This window comes from Molossus molossus, unplaced genomic scaffold (genome assembly GCF_014108415.1).
Source record: "Molossus molossus isolate mMolMol1 unplaced genomic scaffold, mMolMol1.p scaffold_m16_p_9, whole genome shotgun sequence".
NCBI lineage: Eukaryota > Metazoa > Chordata > Mammalia > Chiroptera > Molossidae > Molossus > Molossus molossus.
The window spans coordinates 11,353,473-11,378,106 of record NW_023425403.1 but is presented as its reverse complement, the minus strand read 5'-3'; the positions used below and the strand labels follow the sequence as shown (position 1 = coordinate 11,378,106).

The 24,634-nt window shown below is 42.2% G+C and overlaps 1 protein-coding gene across 3 annotated transcripts in view; it reads left to right on the top strand.

Annotated features, from left to right (window-relative positions):
- Positions 1-265: 265 nt before the first annotated feature.
- The window catches only part of PDLIM3 (PDZ and LIM domain 3), a 29,587-nt gene continuing 5,218 nt past the window's right edge, over positions 266-24,634 (top strand). Inside the window, exons 1-5 of one of the 3 annotated variants that reach the window (XM_036250019.1) lie at positions 266-463; positions 9,079-9,230; positions 11,094-11,178; positions 18,476-18,543; positions 24,090-24,353. In XM_036250019.1, the coding sequence (XP_036105912.1) occupies positions 371-463; positions 9,079-9,230; positions 11,094-11,178; positions 18,476-18,543; positions 24,090-24,353 (662 nt within the window). In that variant the 5' untranslated portion in view covers positions 266-370. Of the gene's footprint in view, positions 464-9,078; positions 9,231-11,093; positions 11,179-17,936; positions 18,125-18,475; positions 18,544-24,089; positions 24,354-24,634 lie in introns of all 3 variants that reach the window. The other 2 variants (XM_036250021.1, XM_036250020.1) reach the window with 2 other exon arrangements.

Here is a 24,634-nt window from a genome sequence, read left to right as displayed (position 1 = left end):
TGGAGCGCACTGCTGAGCTCCAAGCAGAAAATAAACAGGAGGACAGGTGTTGCTTGCTGGGAGTGGTGAAGCTGTAACCCGAAGCCTCCTCCAGCGCCTGCGGGCTGCACCCAGCCAGGGCGCGTCGGTAAACTCCCTTGGGTCTGGCGCCTCCTTCTTCCTAAGTTGGAGCTCTCCTTGGTGGGAGGGGGTGGGGAGGAGGGTAGGCTGGTGACGTCACTCCGGAGCCGGGATAAAGCTCCCCGGCCACAGTCCAAGCAAGGACAGTGCCCCGGGAGCACAGAGGGCTGTCCGGCTCAGGGACACTCGCCGTGGGCAGGGCCACCCCTCGCCGCGTCCCCACCCTAGGAAGGCCGCGCCAGGAGGCACCATGCCCCAGAACGTGGTCCTCCCTGGCCCAGCGCCTTGGGGCTTCAGACTCTCGGGGGGCATAGACTTCAACCAGCCTTTGGTCATCACCAGGGTAGGTGCTTTCCATCCTTTTGCTACAAGTCGGGGACTCCGGCTTGTGGCGGGTCCCCCTGGAGCGGAGAGTGGCCAGTGAGCCTGGGCGCGCTGCCTAGGTCCTCGCCTCGGGCTCACAGTTGGGGATGGGGTGGGGCAGCAACTTGACAAAGTGAGGTTTGGAGGGCGCAGAGCAGCTTAGGAATGGACCGTGGCAGCTCCAGGGGTCCGCCTGCATGCTCTGGGTCGGGCAGCTTCCCACAGCGTCCTCTGGGCTCAGAGCAGGCTGCCCTGCGGGGCCTGGGTGTCCTCTCGCCCTGCACCCCCACGCCCGCCTCCTTCCAGTGCCAGTCTCCCGTATCCATGGAGACGGGGCCCGGGCAGGAGAGAAAGGGCTGACACTGGGGGCTGTTTCTTGGCCCGACGCGCGTGGAAGCGCTTTTCTCGTTGGATGAAACTTCAGCAGGGCGCTGTTCGCGGGCGCTACCTGGGTCGGCCAGGCTGGGACCGCTCAGATCAGCCAGGAGGGAAAATATTGCTCATCTGTACTCCTGGGTTTCCAGGCATTTCGAGTAAATATTTTCCAACGCTGGGAACTTGTCTGAGGAATCAACAACTATAACGTACTACGAGGAAAACGGGTCAGGTCGTGTAGTTTACCTGATGGAAAGTCACCTTCAGCCTCCTGACTCTGAAAAAAATGCTTTACTATCAAAGTCAAGCTTTCCTTACTTAATATTCTTCAGAGTGTTGTCTAATCAGGGGAAAACAAAAAGGAAACGTCAGGGTTTCTGTCCTGTCAGTAAATTTGTAGTTGGTCTAGTTAATTTCTTTCTAACATAAGTATTTGTCTTAAAAGAAAATTATTTCAATTATTGCATGTGAAGCATAATAAACCTAATACTTTTTAATGCTTTCTTTTCTTTTCCTCCTTACTGCTTATTCTGCATCTTATAAATGTATACTTTATAATCTGATTTACTCACATAGATTTTTGAACAAGGTAATACCTTTTAAATTCTGTTCTACGTATAAAACAATGAGATTTGGGAACCAATGTCTTTTGAAAATATCTCCAAACATGTATCATACAGATGCATACCATGGAACAGTTCAAGCTTTGTTTTACATTTTTCAAAAACATATAAACATATCTGACATGTGTTTTTGTATGAGATATGAAAACTTAACATATCCCCAAAAATGTTCCTAAGTAAACTAAGCAGATAATGGTTTGGTGATCTGAGCCAAACAATGCCTTTTATGGATTTTCTAAAGAAAACAGTTTCCATTATCTCTACTAAGAAATATTTTTAAAGTTTCTGAAGTATAAATTTCATTTGTTTATATTAAATGAAATAAGCTTTTGAATTCTAACAAAACATAAATCATATTTATATTAAATCCTAAAGAAATAATTAAATGATTTACAAAGGAAGTATCTTGCTATTACTATGCAACATGTTAATATGATTCATCTTATGTTTGAAATTTGAGTTGTTGACATTTGAAACAATGTTTATTTAAAGATGTGCTTACATTTTGGAGTTGGACCGCAGGCGCTCTTTGTAAATGTATCTGATATAATGACAATTATTACTTGGGAAGCTAATTCTGGTTTGAATTTTTAACTCATTACTTATTTGTATCAATCATTTTGACAGTTGGTTCAAAAACAGTGTACAACCGTGCATGATTATCTCATTTGACCATGCCTCTTCTCTTCAATTAATTTAACTCAAGGAGAGCAGGTAAAACTAAACTGCTTTGTATTCTATGTATCCCCCAAACCACGCACATGAGAGATTCATGCTGAACAAATGAAAACACATTCACTTGAACTTTCCTGCCTTAATGAACACCTAATTGAGAATATTTCCACTGAAACTATAGAATACTAAAAATCATTTGGAAAAAAAGACTAAAAGATACTGCACAAAAGTACTTACCAGTGTTGTACGTAGCTGGGGTTATCCTGTTACTTTTATAATCTTTAAATTATGTGAAAAGGAAGTGAATAAGGTTGTTGCTTGCATGCTCTCCTCTAAGCCCTTTGTAGGCATGACTCACGTCATTCTCACAGTAATCCAGCTAGAGTGGCAGTGCCATTGTCCCTCTTCACAGACGAGAGGGAGGCTTCAAGAGATGCACCCACAGTGCCCACAGTGCCGGGGCAGAAACAGATGCCAGGTCTACCTGGTCCAGAGTCTGCGCTCTGGAGTCCACACCCATGAACAATTCTGCTTACTGCACAGATATTCCAAACAGGTGTTTTGTGCCATCCACTTCATCACCTGCTTCTACTGATTCTGTATCTCTAAGACCTACCACTTTTCTTTGTTTCCACCACTGTCCCACGTAAGATTTCGTAACGTCCCACCGAGCTGTTTGTCACCCTCTCCAGTTCACCCTGCGTATTCTTCCCAGTCATCTGCGGGAAATGCCAGTGGCTCCCATCTTCCCCATTCTTAAACACCCTTCAAGAGCATCACCAGATTATGGTGAGTAAAATGTGTGGTCTTTACACACCATGGCTTTCACCCTCTGCCCCAACTCGAGTTTCCAGCTGCATTTCCTCCCCCTCTGGCCCCTTCCTCCTCCTGCTCCACAGACAGGCAGTGGTGCCCACTCTGGACTACTCACGATTCTCTAACAGACCTTCACTCCTCTGTCCTTCTTCCCCGATTGCTCTTCCCCGCCCCGCCCCACTGCCCTCTGTGCCTGTGGAACCCGGTCAAACAGCATCTGATCCCTTTGACTGGCGGAGCTTCTGACCTACGACCTCTCCTCGTATCACATCTTCTACCACAGATGTTTGAGTGCATCTGTGTCCCACAAATCACATGCTGCCCAAGGGCAGGAACTCTCAAGTTTGGGGTTACTCAGTGCCAAGTACAGTGCCTTGTATATTGCATGTTAATAGAATAAATATGACACAATAGGAATGATTGACTAAAGTGTTCCCTTTTAACATAACTATCACAAATAAGTACAGATTGTGTCCTCAAAACTATTCCACGATAAAGATGAATGACAATTATTTGACAATCAATTTGTTAATTGATTTGTCTATTTTAGATAAGTAGGCAAAGAATTGAAATACCAAAGCCTGCACTTAATGCCACAAAAAGTCCCATAAATGAGATGTGTTCCTCAAGTCAATTAAATCTGTTTTTGTCCTCCTCCAAGCCCTCCCTTCCCTTCCTGCCTCAACACTGCACATTCAGACTGTAGCCATGCCCCTGGATGTGGTCCTCCGCTCCACCAGAGCTGGGGCACTGGGATGTAAGTGTACCTCTCTCCACCTTTGAAATTACACCCCGTTATTGCCTACAATCCAATTAATGAGCCGGGTTCATCTTTATATCATTAAAAACAACACCAGAAGTAAGGTAAATCAAATACCAGACATTCTCAAAAGATTGAGCAATTGGTCATAATCCACACCATTTTTCGGAAAGCAATCTCTAGCCGATAGATATACAAGACTCTGTGCAATATAAATGATGCCGTGGTATTCGACTTGGGGGAGCGGGAAGGCTTTGCAGCCAGCACATCAACTGGCCTAAACGTTTCACAGAAAGAAGCGTAAGGCTCAGATCTCTTAGGAAGCAGCTTTTCTTTTTCTGGCAAGAAGATTCTAAGGAGGCTTTCTTTCTAAAGTGTGTGGACCACCCAGAAGGAGGATCCACTATCGCTGCCAAGTTACAGGTCATTTGTTTTCACAAATGGTCCAATTTAGAATAAAGTGCATGCTTCGTTTGTGCACATGATGTAGACTTATTGTATACATCTGATGCCGGTGTGTCCTTTCCTGACCAGTTCCTCTCCTCCTGCCCCCCCTCCCTCCTTCCTATGCAGGGCACACCCACGTTCAAGGTCTCTGTAGCTGAGAATGCTATGTGGACTGGGGACCAACACAGAAAATGTTAGTGCAGTCTTAAGTTTTGCAGACTTTCATGTATATTACTTTGCAGACTTTCGTGTATATTACTTTAACATAAACTGTATTTGAAACCTAAAATTTTAGAAAGAAATGCTTCAGTTGAAAGCAACCCTTTTCTAGGATTCGAGTGTAGTAAGAAAGCTGATGTGAACAAAAACCTATTTAATTTTGTTCTACCAAAGGCACGTCTGCGTGGAAGTGCTGGTCCGCATGCGCGAAACGTCCTTCCATCCCACAGAGGCCGCCAAGTGCAGAACGTGTTGTATGTGGAGGGCACTGTGGCGGGTGCCACTACAACTTAATTGGTTTCTCTGCCTTGAGAAGCCCACAGGCCAGCAGAAGAGAAGGGACATGTACACAAACCACTGTGATATAACCGGTCCGGGAGTCCATGCAGACAAGCACGGCCGAAGGGGCAGCAGGAGGCCGGGGGAGAGATCGCTTGGGGACTGGCAGGTGGGAGAGTGGAGGAGCTTGAGCTATAAAATGACGCGGACCCATGATGGAAATTCAGATTTCCACTGGATGTGTGACCTTAAGCAAGCTTCTTATACTTTCTGAGCATCAGTTTTCTCATCTTAAAGGACTGTCATGAGAATTGAGATATAGTTCTCGATAATAATACAATAACAATAATACCATAACAGTGTTCAACCCTGGCTGCACGAGACTCACCCAGATAACTTCTGAAGACACCCATGCCCAGGTACTCCTTACAGAGGGTCTAGTTCAAGTGGGGTGGGGCTGGCTCCAGAGATGCGGTTAGAGGTGCTGGAGATGCCGTTATAGGTGCTGGAGATGCCGTTATAGGTGCTGGAGGGCTTTATTTGTAGACAGTGGAGAGCAGCCAAACTACAGGGTTTCTCACCATTTCCATCCACTGCCCACAGCACAGCCCTTGGTATATACTTGCCTTGCTCTGTAACTATTTCAGTCATTTTTATTCTTAACATAAAAACCCCATAAGGGCCATATCTTGGACTTCCTTTGTGTCTCCCACAGTAAATAGAACATTATAGATGCTTCATCTAAGTTGTAAATTTTTTTTTTTTCCAAACAGACCCAAGTAATGGGTTGATGTGAATAATGAACATCATAGAGGCACTTGTTAAAAACAATTCCCTGGCTTCTCTGCGAGAGCTTCCGATGCGTGATTCCAGAGATCCCGCGTGGGTGGGAGTCTTCGTGTAGCAAGGACCCACGTGCTTCTTCTAATTAGACAAGTTGGGAAACACGCCACTCAGTGCGTGATGGCAGTACCGCTTCCATTGATCCCTCCAATGCTTCTCCCACCTGAGACCCTGCTGAACCCGAATAATCAATAATCCACTGAGACACTCTACGTCATTTTAGCTCTCTTTTCTCCTAATTTGGGAAAACATGTTCATAATAAATTGAGCAATAATATAAAATAATATCATAATATAAAGTAGTGCAGGGAAATAGTATATTCTTATGATTAAACATACCATTTAACTTACTAAAACCAGGCCAGCTTAGTGGCCATTGTCTGATCACTAGCCTAACAACTTGAGAACTAGGAAGAAGTGAACAGATAGTGTTTTTTCCTACTCTCATCCCTCTCTTGCTATACTTTTTTCTTTCTTATTGGCTCTGTCCTTGGCGGTCCCAGGACCTCCAGGTTGAATGCAAAGTCAGAGTGGGTTCTGGCTGTCACTATAAACCCTCTTTCCTCTCTGACTTCCCACACAGCTGGTGACAGCTGTGTACAGCTGCTCCCGACGTCAGTAAGAAGCCACAGGTTACTCAGACGCTTCTCCTCTGAAAACAGGAGCAGGTTTCTTTCTCCAGATTGTCTCAGAGCTGCTGCACTGGTCAAAGTTATTAGAAAGAACTTAGCCAATGTAATATTTTGGGTAAATATAACATAGTGTCATTAACTTCCATATTAACACTGTTAATAAAATTTAGAATATTCAATACCTAAGTTTAGCACACCGGATGTCTCTGTTTAAAATTTTTATCAACAGCCCTGGCCGGTTTGGCTCAGCAGTTAGAGCGTCGGCCTGCGGTCTGGAGAGACCCGGGTTTGGTTCCCGCTAAGGGCATGTACCTCAGTTGCAGTTTGTCCCCAGCCCTGAATGGGTCATGTGGGTGGCAACCACTCGATACGTCCCTTTCACGTCGATGTTTCTCTCTCTCTCTCTCTCTATCTCTCTATCTCTCTATCTCTCTCCCCCTTCCTCCCTCCCACTCTATCTGAACAAAATATCAAAAAATGTCCTCAGGTGAGGGGGAAAAAAATTATATAAACAGATACACACACAATTCTGCCTTCCACTCATCCTAACCAAAGTTTTTAAACCTTTTTAGCCTTCTCTAAATCAAGATTGAGTGCTCTATAACTTAAATCTTTTGGGTTATGTTAGAAAAGCCAGGTGAGGCTTTAAAAGCCAATACATTGAGCCATGCTTTCTCGGGCTTTAACTCAAAAGAAAGCATTTTGATCTTAGATTTTTAAAAATAGATAGTACTGATTTTAATTAACTATGACTAGAGAAAATGAAAAGTTTAAGATGATTTTTATCACTACAAGTCACATCAGCGACAGAAACTTGTTATTCTTCTAATAGTTCTGGGTCTAGGAGAATTTCTAAATGGAAGCCACCTATGAAATGCCCCTAAAGGCTGAGATGTAACCATCCCCAGTTGTCTTCACCCAGATCCTACCAACTATTCCTAATGGAAAGTGATCGTGATCACGGCAGTAGGAGGACCACAGAAATAAAGTGAGTACAATAAGCCTCTAGTGATGCGACTGAGGAGTTAGGACACATGAGAATTTACTATCTTGGCAGTTTTATTTAGTTGGGTCTTGGGTCTTCCTTAGGGCCCACAGTTAAGTAGAATCAATAGCTAGATTAGGAAAATAGAGGGGGGAAGTGGATTGATGATTGAGCCTCAAGTGAAACATTAGGAATCATCTAGTTTATTCCTGGAGCAGTTTCAGATTTAAGTCAAGTTCTATGTATGTATTATTCTGCTCTACAGAGTGGAAACTTAAAAATGTAACAATGATAGGTTGAAATTAATGGCAATAATCTTCAGGCATAGGAATAAGTACTTTTGTTTCATAAACTCTGATTTAAATAGACTTTTCATTCATTTTTCAATTAATTATTCATTAATTCCAAACACTGGAATATACATATTATACCTAGTCTCAAGAACTTCCAGTCTAGTTGGGAAGACAGATAATACACAAACAAGTAAACAGACATAAAAGAGCAAATTGTCCTCACGAAGGAAATGAACAGGGTGTGGGGTTGGAGAATGATGGGGTAGGAGCTGCAGAAACTATTTCAGATGTTCCGAGGAAGTCTCTCTGAAAATGACTTTTAAGCCTAGACCTTAGGATGAGACGGGGCAAATATAAAGAGTAGGGGAAGCCTTTCAGGCAAATATAGCATGCATGTAAGGCCCCCAAATGGGTACAGGTTTGGTCTAATTGAGGAACTAAAAGGAAATCAGAATTACAGTGTAGTCAATAGCGGGGAGCAGGAATAGAGTAAGATGATGATAGAAAAAATCGGCAAGGAAAAACCGGGTGATGACTGTTAGGTTGTGGTAAACAGTTGGAATTTACCCAGAAACTTTAGGAGTTGGTATAGCAATCAAAAGAATCACTGAATACTCAGCATGGTAATAATTTCAAATTTGTTATCTTTTAAATTAAACATTTCACAACCATATTTTTCCCATATCCTGAAATATTCCTTTTACCCTACTCTCCCCCTCCCCAAAAACCAACACGGATTTCTTGTAGACAGCATAAAAATGGAACTTGCTTTTTTACCTAGTTTGACCATCTCTGTTAATAAACAGTGTGGTGTGTTTAGACCATTTATATTTAATGTAATTGTTGATAGAGTTTAATTAAAATGTTGCATCTTGTTAGTTGTTTTCTATTTGTTCCATCTGCTCTTCATTCATGGAGAAGATAATGTGTGGATATAAATTTCCCTTGTGTCTACGGTTCCCAGGGGTTCTAGACTCTTCATACTAACTCACACTTCGCCTTTAACAATTTGTTCATAATTTTAGCTGCATTTTTCTTAACAGCTAGTCCTCCTCGTTCTGATTCAGGGTAGCTCATATTTACATTTAGTTTGTCCGTGGAGGCACCTGTCTTTCCTTAAATTCCAGGTTAGTTGGCTGCCCTCCAACTTCAGCTCTCTGAAGAATTCAATATGGCTTCTTATTGACTCAAGAGTGATTGTCTTTCAAGCTTTCTACATCCCAAGTACCCTCTCATGTGAATCATAACATATAGGGATTCTAAAGCAGTTTCAAATCTGAATATAAAATCTCTCAAAGGTTAGTCAAGTTCTGTTCCCCAATAGAGAGTTTGGGGTGACAAAAGAAACCTAAAAACAAATATTTTGTTTACAGCAGAGAAAATATGATCCAAACCGGCAGATAGGAAGGTGATTTAAAAAGAATAGGAGGAGTCAAAATAAATCAAATGTGGTTAGTAAGAAAAAAATGACTTAATATGATAGGAAAAGAGAGTTAACACAATTGATCAAGTAAGAGTTCTTGTAAATCAGATTTATGATTTCCTGTCCAGTAAAACATTTTAAACGTTACCAAACTGAAATGCAAATGTCAGGCACAAGGTACTGCAAGATGCTGGTTTTTCTAAGTGGTGCCATGGTTTCTTCCAGATCACCCCAGGGAGCAAGGCAGCCGCTGCCAACCTGTGCCCTGGAGATGTCATCCTGGCTATTGATGGCTTTGGGACAGAGTCCATGACTCATGCTGATGCACAGGACAGGATTAAAGCAGCAGCACACCAGCTGTGTCTCAAAATTGACAGGTGCTCTTTGATTGATGGTGTTAAAATGTGATCTGTTTGGCAGAAGAACCTGAACCAAAACTGTCAATGATTTCATCCTCCCAGTGAGAAGGGTGTCACAGAAACGAGAAGGGTGTCACAGAAATGAGAATTTTGACTGACTTTTTTTTTTTTTTATCCTCACCCGAGGACACTTTTTTCCATTTTTGTTGTTGTTGTTGTTGTTGTTCAGACAGAGTGGGAGGGAAAGAGAGGAAGAGAGAGAGAGAGAAACAACGACGTGAAAGGGACACATCGAGTGGCCGCCACCCACACGACCAACCAGGGCTGGGGACAAACAGCAACCGAAGTACGCGCCCTTAGCGGGAACCAAACCCGGGTCTCTCTGGAGCACAGGCCGACGCTCTAACCGCTGAGCCAAACCAGCCAGGGCTTGACTGGCTTTTTTATACATCAGCCACTTCGGTCTGTTCTTCCCTGAAGTCTGTCAATCTAGTAGTGGTTTGTTAACAAACCATTTCTAAATGGAATGCTCTGGAATGTCAGAAAAATGAAAGAAGCTGACGGAATTGTTTTCCTGTATTGATCCAGTTGATTGACTATGGAAATAGAACCAGTAAAGGTATTGGCCACAAGAACTCTACACAGCATGGCTAGTTGTCCTGCAGTTCTCAATGTGGTAGGAAGTGGAATTCAAAGATCCCCTTAAAGAATCTCTTGACTTGACAAAATATCGTCACATTAAAAATTGTTTGCTAATGTGCTGTAAGCCATTGGCTGTTTTGCGCAGAATTCAGCCCAGAAGAATCTCACAGCAGGTGTACATGAGTGGATTAGATAATGAGACATTTCTAACCAAAAACAATAGGAAATGGAACCTGATCTTTTGCCATCAGAGCCCTGCTATGAAACAATTGTGAAAACAATGTTTTGTTATAGTGGTTGTTAGTGTGTTTGTCTTGTTGCTATTGTGGTCACAATGTCCCCTGCCGGTTCAGAAGGCCCAGTTGATCGGCCAGTTGTCAGGGTGAAACTGACTGTGTGTATGCATAGAACCTGTGCTCCCACCAAGCACACCATCCCACACAGATACATAAGGATTGGACAAAGCATAGTTCCTTGAGGCCCACAGCAAATCCACCTGGCCGGTCACTCGCTGTCCCCTTTGTTGGCCTGGGTAGGCGAGGATGGAAGTAGAGGAGCACTAGGGAGCTTGCCCTGGGGTCCTGTAGAGGGGCTGCCTGCAGAACCTCCCTCCTGTACTGTCTCCCACATGCCTCGGACGCCTGCTTTCTCCAGAAACTATACGATGTCTTTGCCTCAGTCAGTGTGGTTGCTATGACAAAAATACCAGGTACTGACTGGGTGGCCTAAACACTCATTTATCTCTCACGGTTCTGGAGGCTGAAAGTCTGAGATCAGGGTGCCAGCACGCTTAGGTTCTTCGTGAGGGCCTCTTCCTGGTTATGTCCTCGTGTGGCCTCCCCAGGTGTGTGTACAGAGACAGGTTGTCTCTTCCTCTTTTTAGAAGGGTGTTAATCCCATCATGAAAGCCCTACCCTCATGACCTAATCTTACCCTAATTTTCCCCCAAAGGCCCTACCTCCAAATACCGTCACACTGGGGGTTAGGGTTTCAATGTAAGAATTTGAGGGGGACACAAACAGTCCATAGCAGTCCACCTTGATCAATTCAAGTTTCCCCCAAAGTACGCTAAATACGTAAGACGAATTAGATGGGAGACTACAGAATAATGAGCAAGGACTATTTGCTTAAATTATCAAGAGTCAATAGTAATTTCACAAACATCGTAGGAAGCTGAAGGGTACTAAAACTGGAGGTATCGTCAGAACGTGGAGTTTACGAACTTGATTTCATTTACAGGGCGGAAACTCGCTTATGGTCTCCGCAGGTTTCTGAAGACGGGAAGCCTCATCCTTTCAAAATCAACTTAGAATCAGAACCACAGGTATGAATTTTAGAGTCAATGATGTTCGCTTTACATGTGCTTTTAAAGGATGTGGGTGACTTCCAAGAGGAAGAAGTGGCAAATATAAACAATGGGGATCAGTCACCTGATGAAGCAGCTGTCTGTCTTTATTCTCTGAAATTTAGATCACCTATGTTTTCTTACATCAAGAAAACAAAGATGGATGCCTAGGCAAACATCTTGTCAAAAGACAAATATGTTCTCATCAGGAAAAATGTAGCTATATCTACATACAGTCCACGCTTTTTTTTTTTTTTTATGATGGACTTCTGCCAGTTGACCATGAGGTAACCCAAGAAGTTTAAGATGTTAAAACAAAGCAAAAGTGATGGGGATGGGGGCAATTATTTGTAACAGGTGTCTCTAATCTGTTACTGTGAACTTCAACCCTTCGAGGTCTTCACCCAGATCTTATTTTACAGCCTTCTTTAATTCTCAGTTCTGGTATTCTATAATTAAATTTACTCTATGAAAAGTCTCGCATTATGTAATCATGGTGATACTCTGCTCTGCAGTTGAATTACAAAGATAAAGATTTTTCCCTTGAGGCAACTTTATCTACTGAGCTAGAATCATTTAATAATCTGATGCGAATCTGACCATGTCTACTTTCAAAGGCTCCAAACATCTGAAATTAAACCAACCCTCCACTGTGCTGTATGGAAAGTGTAATTAAGAAAAGGATTATAGAACCTCTATTTAAAAGCCCCCCAAATTTAGAGAAACAGATATAATTCAATATCCCGTTTAAAACAAGTATTCTCAGGAAACTGAGTAGACATTCCCAAGGTGTAGTTTTCCTAGGTATCTAATGAAAAGGAACTGAAGGCATATTTGTAATCTGTGTTTCCCGTTTGGGGCTCATCAACTCCTGCACTCGTTCCGTGGGGTTTCCACTGTCTCCATCAGCTCCATTTCCTTCTCTGTGAGCTACACGCAGAGGGTATATGTACATGCATCTCACAGGGGTTCTCAAAGATTTACATAAAATAAGATAGAAAAAGAACTTGGTACATTGAATTGTTCATAGAAATCGTGAGTTCAGTAGGAGCTCTGGAATTGTTTGTACACCCCCCTCTCTCTCACACACACACACACACACACACACACACACACACACAAACCAGGCTGTGATCAGAAGGCCCCCTGGCCTGTCCTCCACAGTGAGATGGGCCACTGCCTCGGGGACAGAGCTCCCTAGGGACCAGGAATGCCTTCCTCATTACTGTCACGAGGATCATTACACATCACTTTGCGTTAAAACATGAAAGGAATGGGAGGGTCTAAAATACACTGCATTGCCCAGGACCAATCCTGAGAACCGGTTCTCACAATAGTGCTGGAAGAGGCCCCTTTTGTAAACCATGAGTATCAATTTATGACTATGGTTATTCCAAGAACTGAATTTTAAAACATAATCTTAATTTTAAATACTCTGGCCTCTCAATAATCATGCGTTAGCCCAGGTGTCCTGCATTTTTGGGGGTTAGACAATAGGAACGTTTATGATACTACACCTGGGGGAAAGATAGGGAAAGAAAGAGTTTTTGGTTTTTTTTAAAAGGTGAAGATTGGGCTAAGCACCGCAGAAGGCTGTCAGATGGGGCCTTTGAACATTCCTTTCGTTTGAGTCACGAGTAATTCTTACTGACACCCCTCCTGGAGGATGTGCGAAAGGCTTGAGATAGGAAGCACTTCAGTTCTTTTCCATGGACCAAAGGGTTTCTGCTCCTCGCACCCTCTGGCCAGGTGTCTGCACGCTCAGCGCTCGGGGGCAGACTCGGGACAGACGCTCCCTACACAGTGCGGCTCAGCCCCAGCACGGCGGCTGCCCCTGAAGCCCCACAGCAGAAACGAGAGCAAAGTGCAGCATCAAAACCAAGCAGTGAATTTCACTTGGAGAATGAGACTGGAGAAAAGATAAATAGTGGTTATGTTTATAGTCTCCTTTTATTTTTCTTAATGAACACAAAGCTACGCAGAGTTGCCATTTTTCCCCCAAATGAGCACTCTGCAAACTTCTGGACAACAAAGGTGTGGCGGTCTGAGAAACAAATGCATTAATACATCATGCTTTAAGGTGCCAGGAAGGTGAACAGAAAAATGCCACCAGCAACACACAACATGGCTTCTTGTTTCTCAGCCCAAGTCAAACACCTATTGTAAGTGATGTGACCGTGGCTATTGGAATAAAATACTCTTTTTCATTTTTAAAATAATATATATGTGTGAATAAAACCCACTACTGTATGTCCTACCATCCAAACGCAGCCACAGATAGTAAAATGTCAGTATATTTATTTCCAATCTTTTCTCCTGTGCATAGGGCTAGGTTTTAGAAACTTTTTCTTACACAGGTAGAGTAATAATGGATACAAAATTTTTACTAAGTAGGTATTTTGTTTTGTTTTTCATTTTTCCATGCCATTATTAAATAGTTAAATTGTGTTTTTATGAATTTATACTCAAAACCTTAGAGGTTCTTTAGATCAACCCCAGCCACTGAAGAAACACCTTCCACACCGTCCCGAACCCGGCCTGGGAGCTGGCACGTGCGTTTTCTGTCCAAAGCCTTGCTCTGGACTGGAGGCAGGTTAGAGTCCTGAGTCCCATGACAGCCCTTCAAAGCCTGCGTTCTTAAGCAAACATTGCCCTCCTCTTTGTTTAATGTTAGTGGAACAACTCAAGGTTACAATGTAGCTCTCACAAGGCAGGAAAGACGCTTTTCCGACACAAAACTGGTTCAGTTCTACATCCTGTAAAGGACTGAATCCTTGTCATTGAAGAGTTGAGAATAAAGGCATATTACATGCACCTCAAGTGGGGTAAGGGCTGAAGTGCTGCATCTTTTCATGCAATAACCTTGTTCGACAACGTTTTCAGAACTGGATAGCAGCCGACACAAAGCAAGTTTTCCTGATCCCCAGTGAGAAATCAGAAAAACACAAAACGGAGCTCTGCAGAAAGTATTAATAAGGGTGAGGCGGGGGCAATGACTGTTCGTAAATCCCAGACATTATAAAAGATAATCATTTAATCGGTGCGGCTTGATCAAATAGATGATCACTTGATATCGTCTTTCCCTTATTTCCCCACCATTTTTTCTTATAAATACGATCTATGCGTATTATCAGACACGTTTGTTGGAGTTGACAATTGCCTCAGTTCTCAGATTCAATCTTCCTGTGACAACTTCTCCAAGTGAGAAACTGAAAGGGGACTGTCTTTGATGTCACTGGTGGTCATTCCAGGACTCGCAAGATTGGGGCCAAGAGCTTTCTCCCAATGTCAGCGGATCTCTGCTTGTACCCCGACAGCCCTACCATTTCATTAATTCCCAATATTATTCCTTTAAAAAGCTCCTAACGTTTAAAAATAATATTTAAAAATTCAGTCAATTGCAATGGTTATTTATTGAATGCCTGAGAGATAAGAATCATTTGGATGCTTTTGTCTGGATAGAATAAACACAAGAGCTGGACTCTATTAACTGCTATATAAAGGTTTTACTGGTATTTTCCATTACTAATGATTTTCCACTATAAAAGAAAAAGAAATCAAACTGGAATAGCAAATGTCTCATTGGTTTTGTCTTCCCATTCTGTCTGAAAGTCAACGGTGATGTAAGGCTTGGACAGAATGCTGCCTCTGTGCCATGTTAAATTTTTTTTGTTTACCTTTGGTGTACACATTTCATTGTGCATTTTTGGAATGACTCTAGCAACCCATAAACTAATGCTTTGCAAAGCCTAAATATGAATGTTTGAAGCTTGTATTAGAAAAACTTCTTTTTATGATCTGACTAGAAAATAGAGTGGTTATTTTTTCCTTACCAAATTACACATTCATGACCTTTGCAACATATATGCAAAATTGAAAATGGCAAAGAAAAAGCTGGAGTTGATTGACTTACGTGCTGCTATTTGTAAGTACACCTAGAGATTGTTAGTGCACAACTGTTTTTAAAAAGTTCCTTCACTTACAGACAATCACCATCCATGTTTATTTATCATTTTAAGACTAATAAAATAAGGGCAGAGATTTTCCCCATAAAGCCATCACATGATGTTAACTAATTTTTATAAATTCAGTTCTATTTACCAAAATCTTTAAAGTGTATCATACTCTGTTTAAAAACAAACAAACACACAAAAAGCTAAGTTTCAAATAGCTTGAGTCCTGACTGATTCACTCTCTAATTAGCCTGAGATTTATAATCCACCAAAACTAATTAGGCAATTAGCCTTCTGTCTTCTTTCATATAAAAAAAATAGTAACAAAGACTTGAATCATGGCCATTGTAATTACTTAAAATTATTTCCATTTCACAATTTCATGCCACAATAATGCCTAATCATACTGGTTAATCATAAAACACAGCCAATCCACATTCATTATTAAATCAGCCAAAATGATCAGATTATACCACTATGTAAATGTTTGACTACACACATTTTCACATACTCTGGGATTCAGTATTTTTCTAAAGCCACACTTGGTTGTTTTTAGTCATTCTGCTAGCTAATATAACGTCACCATACCAACCCTGAGGCAGTGAGCCATTATTCTGGAGGAAAAAGAAAGGAATCAATAAGCTGGTAGTCAGTGGCATCACTCTATAGAATCATAGACTAATGTAGTCCACTTAGACCTTTTTATCAAGTTCAGGAGGCTGTTAAAATATGCTGTCCAAAGCTGGTGAGAGAGAAGCTGCTCTTGACCACATCACAGATTTTAGGTGCAATGAGATTTGGGGCAGCTGGAGTGGAAGACTCCTTTGACGCTATACCCCATTTGCCTTGTCATAACTATTTTTTTAAGTGGGTTCTGCCAGTAGGCCTAGATGGGGACACGGGGAACGTGTGTGGTGACTGCCTGCTCAGGGGAACCAAAAGAAAGCATTATGCTGCTTAGGTCCCTGCAGGAAATGGCTGTTCTCAGGCACAGAAATCTCTATGCAAAACTCTGGTTCCACCTTAAAAAAATATGCTGTCCAACAAAAAAAGACACTATCTCACAACTTACTCATCTGTAATGACAAGAAGGGGGAAAATGGCATGAACGAGAATATTACAAAACCTTTTTTTTTTTTTTTTATCCTCACCCAAGGGCACTTTGGCATTTATCTTCAGATAGAGTGGGAGGGAGGGAGGGGGGGAGAGAGAGAGAGAAACATCCGTGTGAGAGAAACACATCGACTGGCTGCCACCCGTACAACCCCAACCGGGGTAGGAACAAACTGCACCGAGGCCGTGCGCTTAGCGGGAACTGAACCGGGGACTCTCTGGTCCGCAGGCCGACGCTCTAACCGCTGAGCCAAACCAGCCAGGCCAAGATCTTTTTATTTTTAATCAAATATCTCTTTCTGGTCGCATTCCAAATAATCATAATGTTTGTACTGCTTGAAATGTGAGTGAAACACTGATGACACGTTCACAGGGGTAAATTAAGTTAATGTGAACACGTGGGTGAAAATGTCACCGCCGCGGTTTATCTCACGAAGTCTGCCGAATGAAGAGGTTTGGGAGGAGCTGGCCGTGTGGTACAGCGTTCGCTTCTGGTTTTCTTCTGTTGCTTAGAAAAAAAGGTAATGATTTTATGAAGCTATAAATCGCTATAAAAAGTAGAAAACATGATTCTCACATTAACATAATAATCTAGAGTTTCAGATCATTCAGGCATATCTCAAATTCAGAGTGTAGGACTCTGATGCTCGACCCTTTCCCCACACAGTCAAGTGAAAGTCCTGCTGTGAGCCGTGCGCATGAGCTGGCTCTGCTTACGGACTGTAGTCTTTCTCGGACTGTGCATGAAGAGTCCGTTAAACACAAGCAGGAAATCATCGCAACAAAAAAGGGGGTTTTGCCCTGGCCGGTTTGGCTCAGCGGTTAGAGTGTCGGCCTGCGGTCCGGAGAGACCCGGTTCGGTTCCCGCTAAGGGCATGTACTTCGGTTGCAGTTTGTCCCCGGCCCTGGTTGGTCGTGCGGGTGGCAGCCACTCGATGTGTCCCTTCACGTCGATGTTTCTCTCTCTCTCTCTCCCTTCCTCTCTCTCCCTCCCACTCTATCTGAACAAAAAATGGAAAAATATCCTCGGGTGAGGATAAAAAAAAAGGGGGGGGGGTTCTACAAATGTTATTTGCACTTCCATAAGTAAAAAAGAGTCTTTTAATAATTACTTTTTCTGAACTTAAGTTATAACTTAATCCACATTAAGAATTGGGGTTTTTCGTTGTGGGTATTAAGAAAAGACAGAACTTTTGCTCGGATTAGTTAGAATGATTCAGTATAGCTATTCACAAATGCTCACCCCCTTTCTGGTTCACTCCTTCATTTCCTAAAACGAGGGGAATTTTATTCAAGTATGAATAGAAGATAAAGCAAATGTAAGTTCTACTCGAGAAAATAAGTAGAATAGTTTTTCTAGGCTAAAAAATCTCATTTATTCGAATGAGTTATATGAGAATTTTCTAAAAGCTATAGATGTGGATGTGAACAGGAGCAGGCGGAAGACACAGGGTTTGAATCATTCCCTTTGCCTCATGACATTTGGCGGATGAACACAGCACTTCCCGGGACATGCAGAAGGGTTTATACCTAACTCCTCCTTGTAACCGGGCCGTGAATCCTGGAGTAGGGAAAGAAGCCTTAATTAACAGTAGCGATGCTGTTGGTTTGCTCATTAACGGCTTTGTTGTGCATTCTGTGGCTCTGTGTATTTTGTCTGCCATTGTACAGGAGTTCAAACCCATTGGTACCGCGCACAACAGAAGGGCCCAGCCTTTTGTTGCAGCAGCAAACATTGATGACAAAAGACAGGTAGTGAGCGCTTCCTATAACTCACCCATTGGGCTCTATTCAACTAGCAATATACAAGATGCGCTTCACGGACAGCTGCGGGGTCTCATTCCTAGCTCACCTCAAAAGTAAGTATCAGACCCCATCTCTGGCCACCCTGTTCTTAACAGCGCTAGCCCGCTTTCTTTTCCTTTCAAAAGTCCAGCTCTTGCTGTTTTACTTTCATGTTCCTGAAGGCATGATCAGATTTTTGTTTTAAAGTCAAGCATCTAGACCATGGTTCCAATGCGCCAGTTCCTGAATATTTAGTGAATCGACGGTTAAAAGGAAGAAACCGCCTGGTTCCATCATCACCCTTCTTAGTCATGTCAATATTTGGTGGTAAATAACCTGCTCTGTACAATTACTGTTCATTGGCTTTTATCTGAAAACCAGACGAGTCTGCCACTGAGGGACTTCTTAACGCTTTGTTTTCGCAGGATGTGAACTACTTTGAACACAAGCACAATATTCGGCCCAAACCTTTCATAATCCCAGGCCGGAGCAGGTCATACGCTTTGAGATCGTGACGTTTGGAGTGCATGCTTCTTTAACAAATCCTTATTAATCACCACGAAAAGTAACTTGTAGGTGTTTGCAGTGACTTTTTTTTTTTTTTTTTTTTTCATTTCTAAGCTTATTTCAAAAGCAAAGGAAACAAAGTCATCAGAGTATAGAGCCAACTAACCTCCATTTCCAAGAGTAAACACTGACAAGATTACAGTGGCAATGTTATGCAATCACCGCATGTATTTATAACTCCTGCCCCTGGGGAGCCCCTCCCGAACACAGTGACCTTTGAGGCAGGCAGATGTACCCTATCCCAGCTCGGGAAGGCCCAGCCAGCAGGAAAAATGGAAACCAGCCCTCGGGTCAGCAGTAAGGAAGCAGGTAGGGGCGCTGGCGTCGTTTATCTGTTACACGTGCTCAGCAACCCCCTCTGCACCCGCTTCTCCCGCACCGACAGAGCCCGCTGGGCAACCCCGCTCATTCTAGCCCCAACATAAACATCCATTTTCAAGTTTGTGGATCCTTCAAAGGAAGAGAGGGCACTGGAAAAGGAACTTCCCACCTGGGGGAAATAAGTAATTAAGACAGAGTTGGGGGGATGGCTATAGATGGGTGACCCTCGTGGAAAGCTGTGCACACATTGGAATAATGAGCCCACTTCAGTGCTGTCAATCAGAGAAACATCACCTTCAGACGACCCTTCTCAAATATCTTCTCTAGAAATGAATGCCCTGTTTCAGGGCAGGGTGGCTGGGAGAAACCCATTCCCCTGACCTCAGTGACATTAGTCAGCCCAGAGGAAGGAAGTTGGTGGTTAGCCCACATTGATCCTAGCAGGTTGGGAACATTGAATAATGATCTGTGTCAGGTTTCCCAAACCAGTGGGCCATAGGTGGATTCACTCACAGGCAATGTTTTATTTAACCCTCCAACTATTTAAATGAACTTAGGAAAGTGCCTTTAAAATGGAACCTCTACTCTCCAGCTTGTCCAAATAAATGCCCCTCACTGCTCAGTGTGTGATTCCTGGCCCATGTTCCTGTATGTGCGGCCCTCCTGGCCCCTGGAGACATCTGAGGTTAGGGTGCCTGCTGTGGGCGGTCAGTCATCGCTTATATGTGATGTTCATGTTCAGATCCTTCCAGAAGCTAGAGTCAGGAGCAGAGGATTGCCTCACAATAAGCCAGACGATTTTATAATATCAGACTGAGAAAGAGTAGGAGAAAGATGCTAAAAAGGCAATGACTACAAAATACATCTTCCCCCACTAGAACGGAAGCACATGACTATATCCCCTCCGACAAACACAGCTGGACAGAGTAAACACTCAGGAAATGTTTGTTAAAAGAACAACATCTGAAAAGTGCCTAATATTTTCCGCATGGAAAGCAGACCCAGGAGTGTGATCCCTCCCTCACACCTGCAGCTCTGCACGGTCTCTTTCTACTTCTGTTTGTCTTCTTGGTCCCCTTTCATTTTCTTCTGCACCTTTTCCCTATTTCTCCACAGTCAACAACTTCCCCAACCCAGTCCTGATAATATAGCAACAGTCAACTAAATGTTAAAATGCTGTTTTACTATTGAATAAATATAGACACATCTTCCTAAAGAAACACACGTAACCTAATATACTTGCATTATTTTGAGGTAAGCATAAATTAAGTTCACTAACTTGAGCTATAGGAATGCAAGAGTCTTGAATAAAATGATTTATTAGAGTAACCCATAGCTTGCCTTTCCTAAAAACCAATAACATTTGATTTTATAAAAATTCAGGGCAGCCCAGTGATGTGGCTCAGTGGATTGAGTGTCATCCCATGTACCAAGAAGTCACCGGCTTGATTCCTAGTCGGGGCACACGTGGGCTCAATCTCCAGTAGGGGGCAGGGGAGTGCAGGAGGCAGCTGATTGATGTTTCTCACATCAATGCTTCTATCCCCTCCCCCCCTTCTTCTCTTTCTAAAAGATCAACAAAAACATTTCTTTTAAAAATTCAGGGCAAGTCAGAGAGATTCAGGTACATAATGCCCTTCTTTTATCCAGGGTGGAGCAAAAGTAGGTTTACAGTTGTGAGCACTCAAAACACAGAGCTTATTCTTGTATTATTATTTATTAATTATTGTATAACTTTCCATACGAGCAACTGTAAACCTACGTTTGCCTCACCCTATATCTTCATTTTAATTCAAGTATGGTGATACTATCAAACTCCTCATAATTTGGTCATTGTAGGGTGCCTTTCAATATAGCTGAATTTGGAAAGGGGGGAGGAGAAACAAGGATGAGAGATTTGCTTAAAAAAACAGGTACCAGTACAGAAACCTCAAAGAACTGCAAAAATGTCTCTACTGCCCTCCCTTCTTCCCTGTGCTCCCTCACTGTTCAGTTGCTGGATTTCTTGTCTCACCAAATGATTCTTCATCACAGTGGAATTTTGAATGGCTACATACCAAGCTATAACTACACCAAATGACCAACTTTTTAATCAGAAGTAAGTTGGAAATGCTACACTGTTTATATGTTCACCTCCCTAGGGCAACAATTTTCAACGGGTGTGCTACAGGAGACACACACAATTTTTACATGTGATATCTGACTGTTTAGTCAGGGCACTGACTCTTTTCCCTTGTCGAATAAAAAACTGACAACAGCCAACACAACAATAGCCGTCCAGTGTGAAGGAATAAAAAATATGCCTATTCTTTTGTCACGTCAGTAAAAAATATATTATTTGGAGTGCTACAGGATTTTAGTAATTAGTTTATGTGTGCCATGAGATAAAAAAGGTTGAAAATCGCCGCCCTAAGGTCTTACCATTAGTTATGGTTCTTTGAGTTATTTTTTTATTATTGAAGCATATTAAAAAGCCAGTATTTTCATATGCAAGTATGTACATTTTTAAAGCCAAAGCTGTCATTAAAAATATATACAAGGTATTTTATAGCTCCAAATGATACAATACAACCCTGTGAGTGGTTCTGGACAAGTCGCTTCCAGGAGCATGTCCCACAAAGTCTGTACACACGCCAGAGAAATCAGCTCTCTCTCTAACGGTCTGTCCAGGAGTGAAGTAACTGGGGGTGTCATCAGCTTTACAGGTGGTCTTGGCAAGTCAGTAAGTCAACATCAAGAAAGCTCATTGGCAATAGCACCTACCTTTCCAAGTCACAGGAATAGGTCACGGTGACCCACGGTGATGTGAGTGACTGGAGTCCAAGAAGATTTTTTTTATAAATTTTTTTAGTGTTTTTTAAAGGGAGAGGGAGAGAGAGAGAGAAACATCTATGTGAAAATGAGACATTGATTGGCTGCTTCCCGCATGCCCCCCAGGATCCAGCCCACAACACAGCATGTGCCCTGACTGGGAATCAAACCAGTAACCTTTTGGTTCACGGGACAACACCCAACCAACTAAGCCACACTGGCTAGAGCGAAAAAAGTTTTTTTAAAGCATCAGTTCAAGAGTTCTTTTGAAATTGTCCCAGAAATTTATTAAGAACTAATTCTTGTTTGCTTAGAGCTTATTTCCTATCTATTCAGTAAACAAGGGCCCCTAAATAGAATAATAAAACGTTAGGAAATAGACACAATCTTTGCTTAAAGAATGTTATATACACAAACACACATGTATAAAGAACACTAACAACAGAAGAAGATTGCTAATGACAACTGTAAAAAGAGGACTATGTCCAAGTTCACCCACTAGCACTGTGCCCGGACACAGTAAGATCGTAGTAGGTATAAATTCTCGATGAAAAGATTCACTATTTTAATCCCGAGTCTCCAAGGTTTAACTCAAGTGTTTCAAATCCCTAAATTGCAATTGAATAAGCTTCATTACACTTAGATCAAATCAATATGATCCTGACTAAACTGCATTACAACTGAAATTTAACTTCTATTCTTTTACCAACTGAAGTCAGTTTCAGAAGCCAGGGTAGTGTTGAGCCTACAGAAAGGGGGAATAAGGCGCTTGGCATTTGGTATGTGATCAACCAATTCACAGATTGTGTTTTAAACAGGTTCTCAAGCCAAGGAATGAAGGAGCAAGTCCATATGTACCTGCCTCATTTAGGCTCTGCAAGTAGTTGAATTGGATAACAAAAGACCAAAAAAAAAAGTTTGATCCATTTAGTGGCATGGGTTGTCCAGATTAATCAGGCTGTGACATTGATGAAGTCAACAAAATCAATGCCCCAATTCCTTTTGGTTTTCACTCTCTGTATGGGGCTGAGGCTAACATTAATAGCCCTAGAGAATAAACACAAGGATGGGTCATACCTGAGCCTGAGAGAACACTGATGTTGAGATAAACACACCGTAGCAACTGGTTTCTGTCTTGGATTTGCAGGAACACTAACCTGTAGGAATGACAGAGTTTATGTTAATACTAATATTTCTTTTGGCTTTGTCTTAAATGACTGTGCTTTTTTAAAGTCTCAGTATATTTAATTTTCTCGTAAAATGCATTTCTTATGCTGTATGCAGAATGCATGGAGAGGCATGAGGAGTCAGTCCTTGGCATGTTCGTGGTGACCAGCCTCCTATCTAGCTTCACAGAGGACATGAGCTCTCCCTAGCTGTTCTGAAAATTGCATGACTGGCCTTTCTGATGTTTTAATAAGAAGTCCCCTCAACTTGTCTGTAAAAGGAAATGATAAATATGCATGAATATATGTGTGATATGTGTGTTTTCAAAAGTTTACATGAAATAGCGATCTAGAAAAGAAAGATATTTTAGCCCTAAGTAGCCTCCAAGAGTCCGCGCTGAGCTTATTTGCTCTCTAATCATTACTGCAAGGTGACAAGCATTTGTTGGCTGTTCTAGAGCCTATATTCAATCACTGAAACATTTTTAAAAGCTCTATTCCTCACAAAATTAGGAGGAAAGTAAAAAAAGTTAAAATAACTCAAATAAAACATTTAAAAAATAGCCTTAAAGCATAATCTTTATCGTATAACCTATGTTTCTAATTCTTATTCAAGTAAACTCAATTGTATTTCTGAAACATACTCTTTTTGAAATGCCTAGCCCAAACATTTCATTGGACTTGCATGCGGCATATTCAGTTACTGTTGGTATGCATCATTCATTAATCTTTTCATTTTAAACACTGAACCTCAGAAATGTAACAGGATGCCCCGCCAATGTGATTTCCCTGAACATCTGTCTGTGATATTATCAGGTTTAAAATGATCTGTCCTATTCTCTAAAACGCGAGTATGGTCGCATCTTTTCTACTTTGTATACAACTTGTTCACGTGTAACCTTCAACTTACCCATTGCCTGGTAGAACGAGCCAAAAAATGCATTATCACCTGCACCTTTGCATTTTGTGAAACCTTTTTCAATCATGAATTTTGAAATGTCCTCCCCATTTAAAATAAGTCATAGCCAGAGATCAACGGTTTGTTTTCATTTTATTTCATTCACTTCTTCCTTTTTGTCTTCAATTCCTTTTAACCTCTCTGTGTTCTCTGTGTTCTCCCGTCTGGTCGTCCCGGTTCCTGTGTCGTCTCTGTGTCACGTGGTCATTAACACAGTGGGTGCAGTACTCCGTCCGGTGTCGACGGTAGCAGCGGACGTAGCACCCCTTCCTCCGTCAGCACTGTTAGTACTATTTGCCCAGGTGACTTGAAAGTTGCTGCTAAGATGGCCCCTAACATTCCTTTGGAAATGGAACTTCCCGGTGTGAAGATTGTACATGCTCAGTTTAATACACCTATGCAGTTGTACTCAGATGACAATATTATGGAAACACTTCAGGGTCAGGTTTCAACAGCTCTAGGGGAAGCACCCTCCATGAGGTAATATGAGTCTGTCTGAACCGTGGGCTTACTAACCAAACGCACGGGCGATGTCCACTTTGCGGGTGTCTTTTAACACTGTCTTAACGGAAAGAAAGCATGTGAAAAGCTTTGCAGAGAAGGTGCTAAGGATTCCCTGCAAGTATCTAGGCCTATTGATATAGGTGGTTTGAAGAATTAAGTAGAACTTTATGTGACTGATGGTAAGATGCTGAAATCTTGGAAGGACCAAAACTATGTTTTGAAAAGCTACAATGTACTTTACGAATGCCTGGTACAAT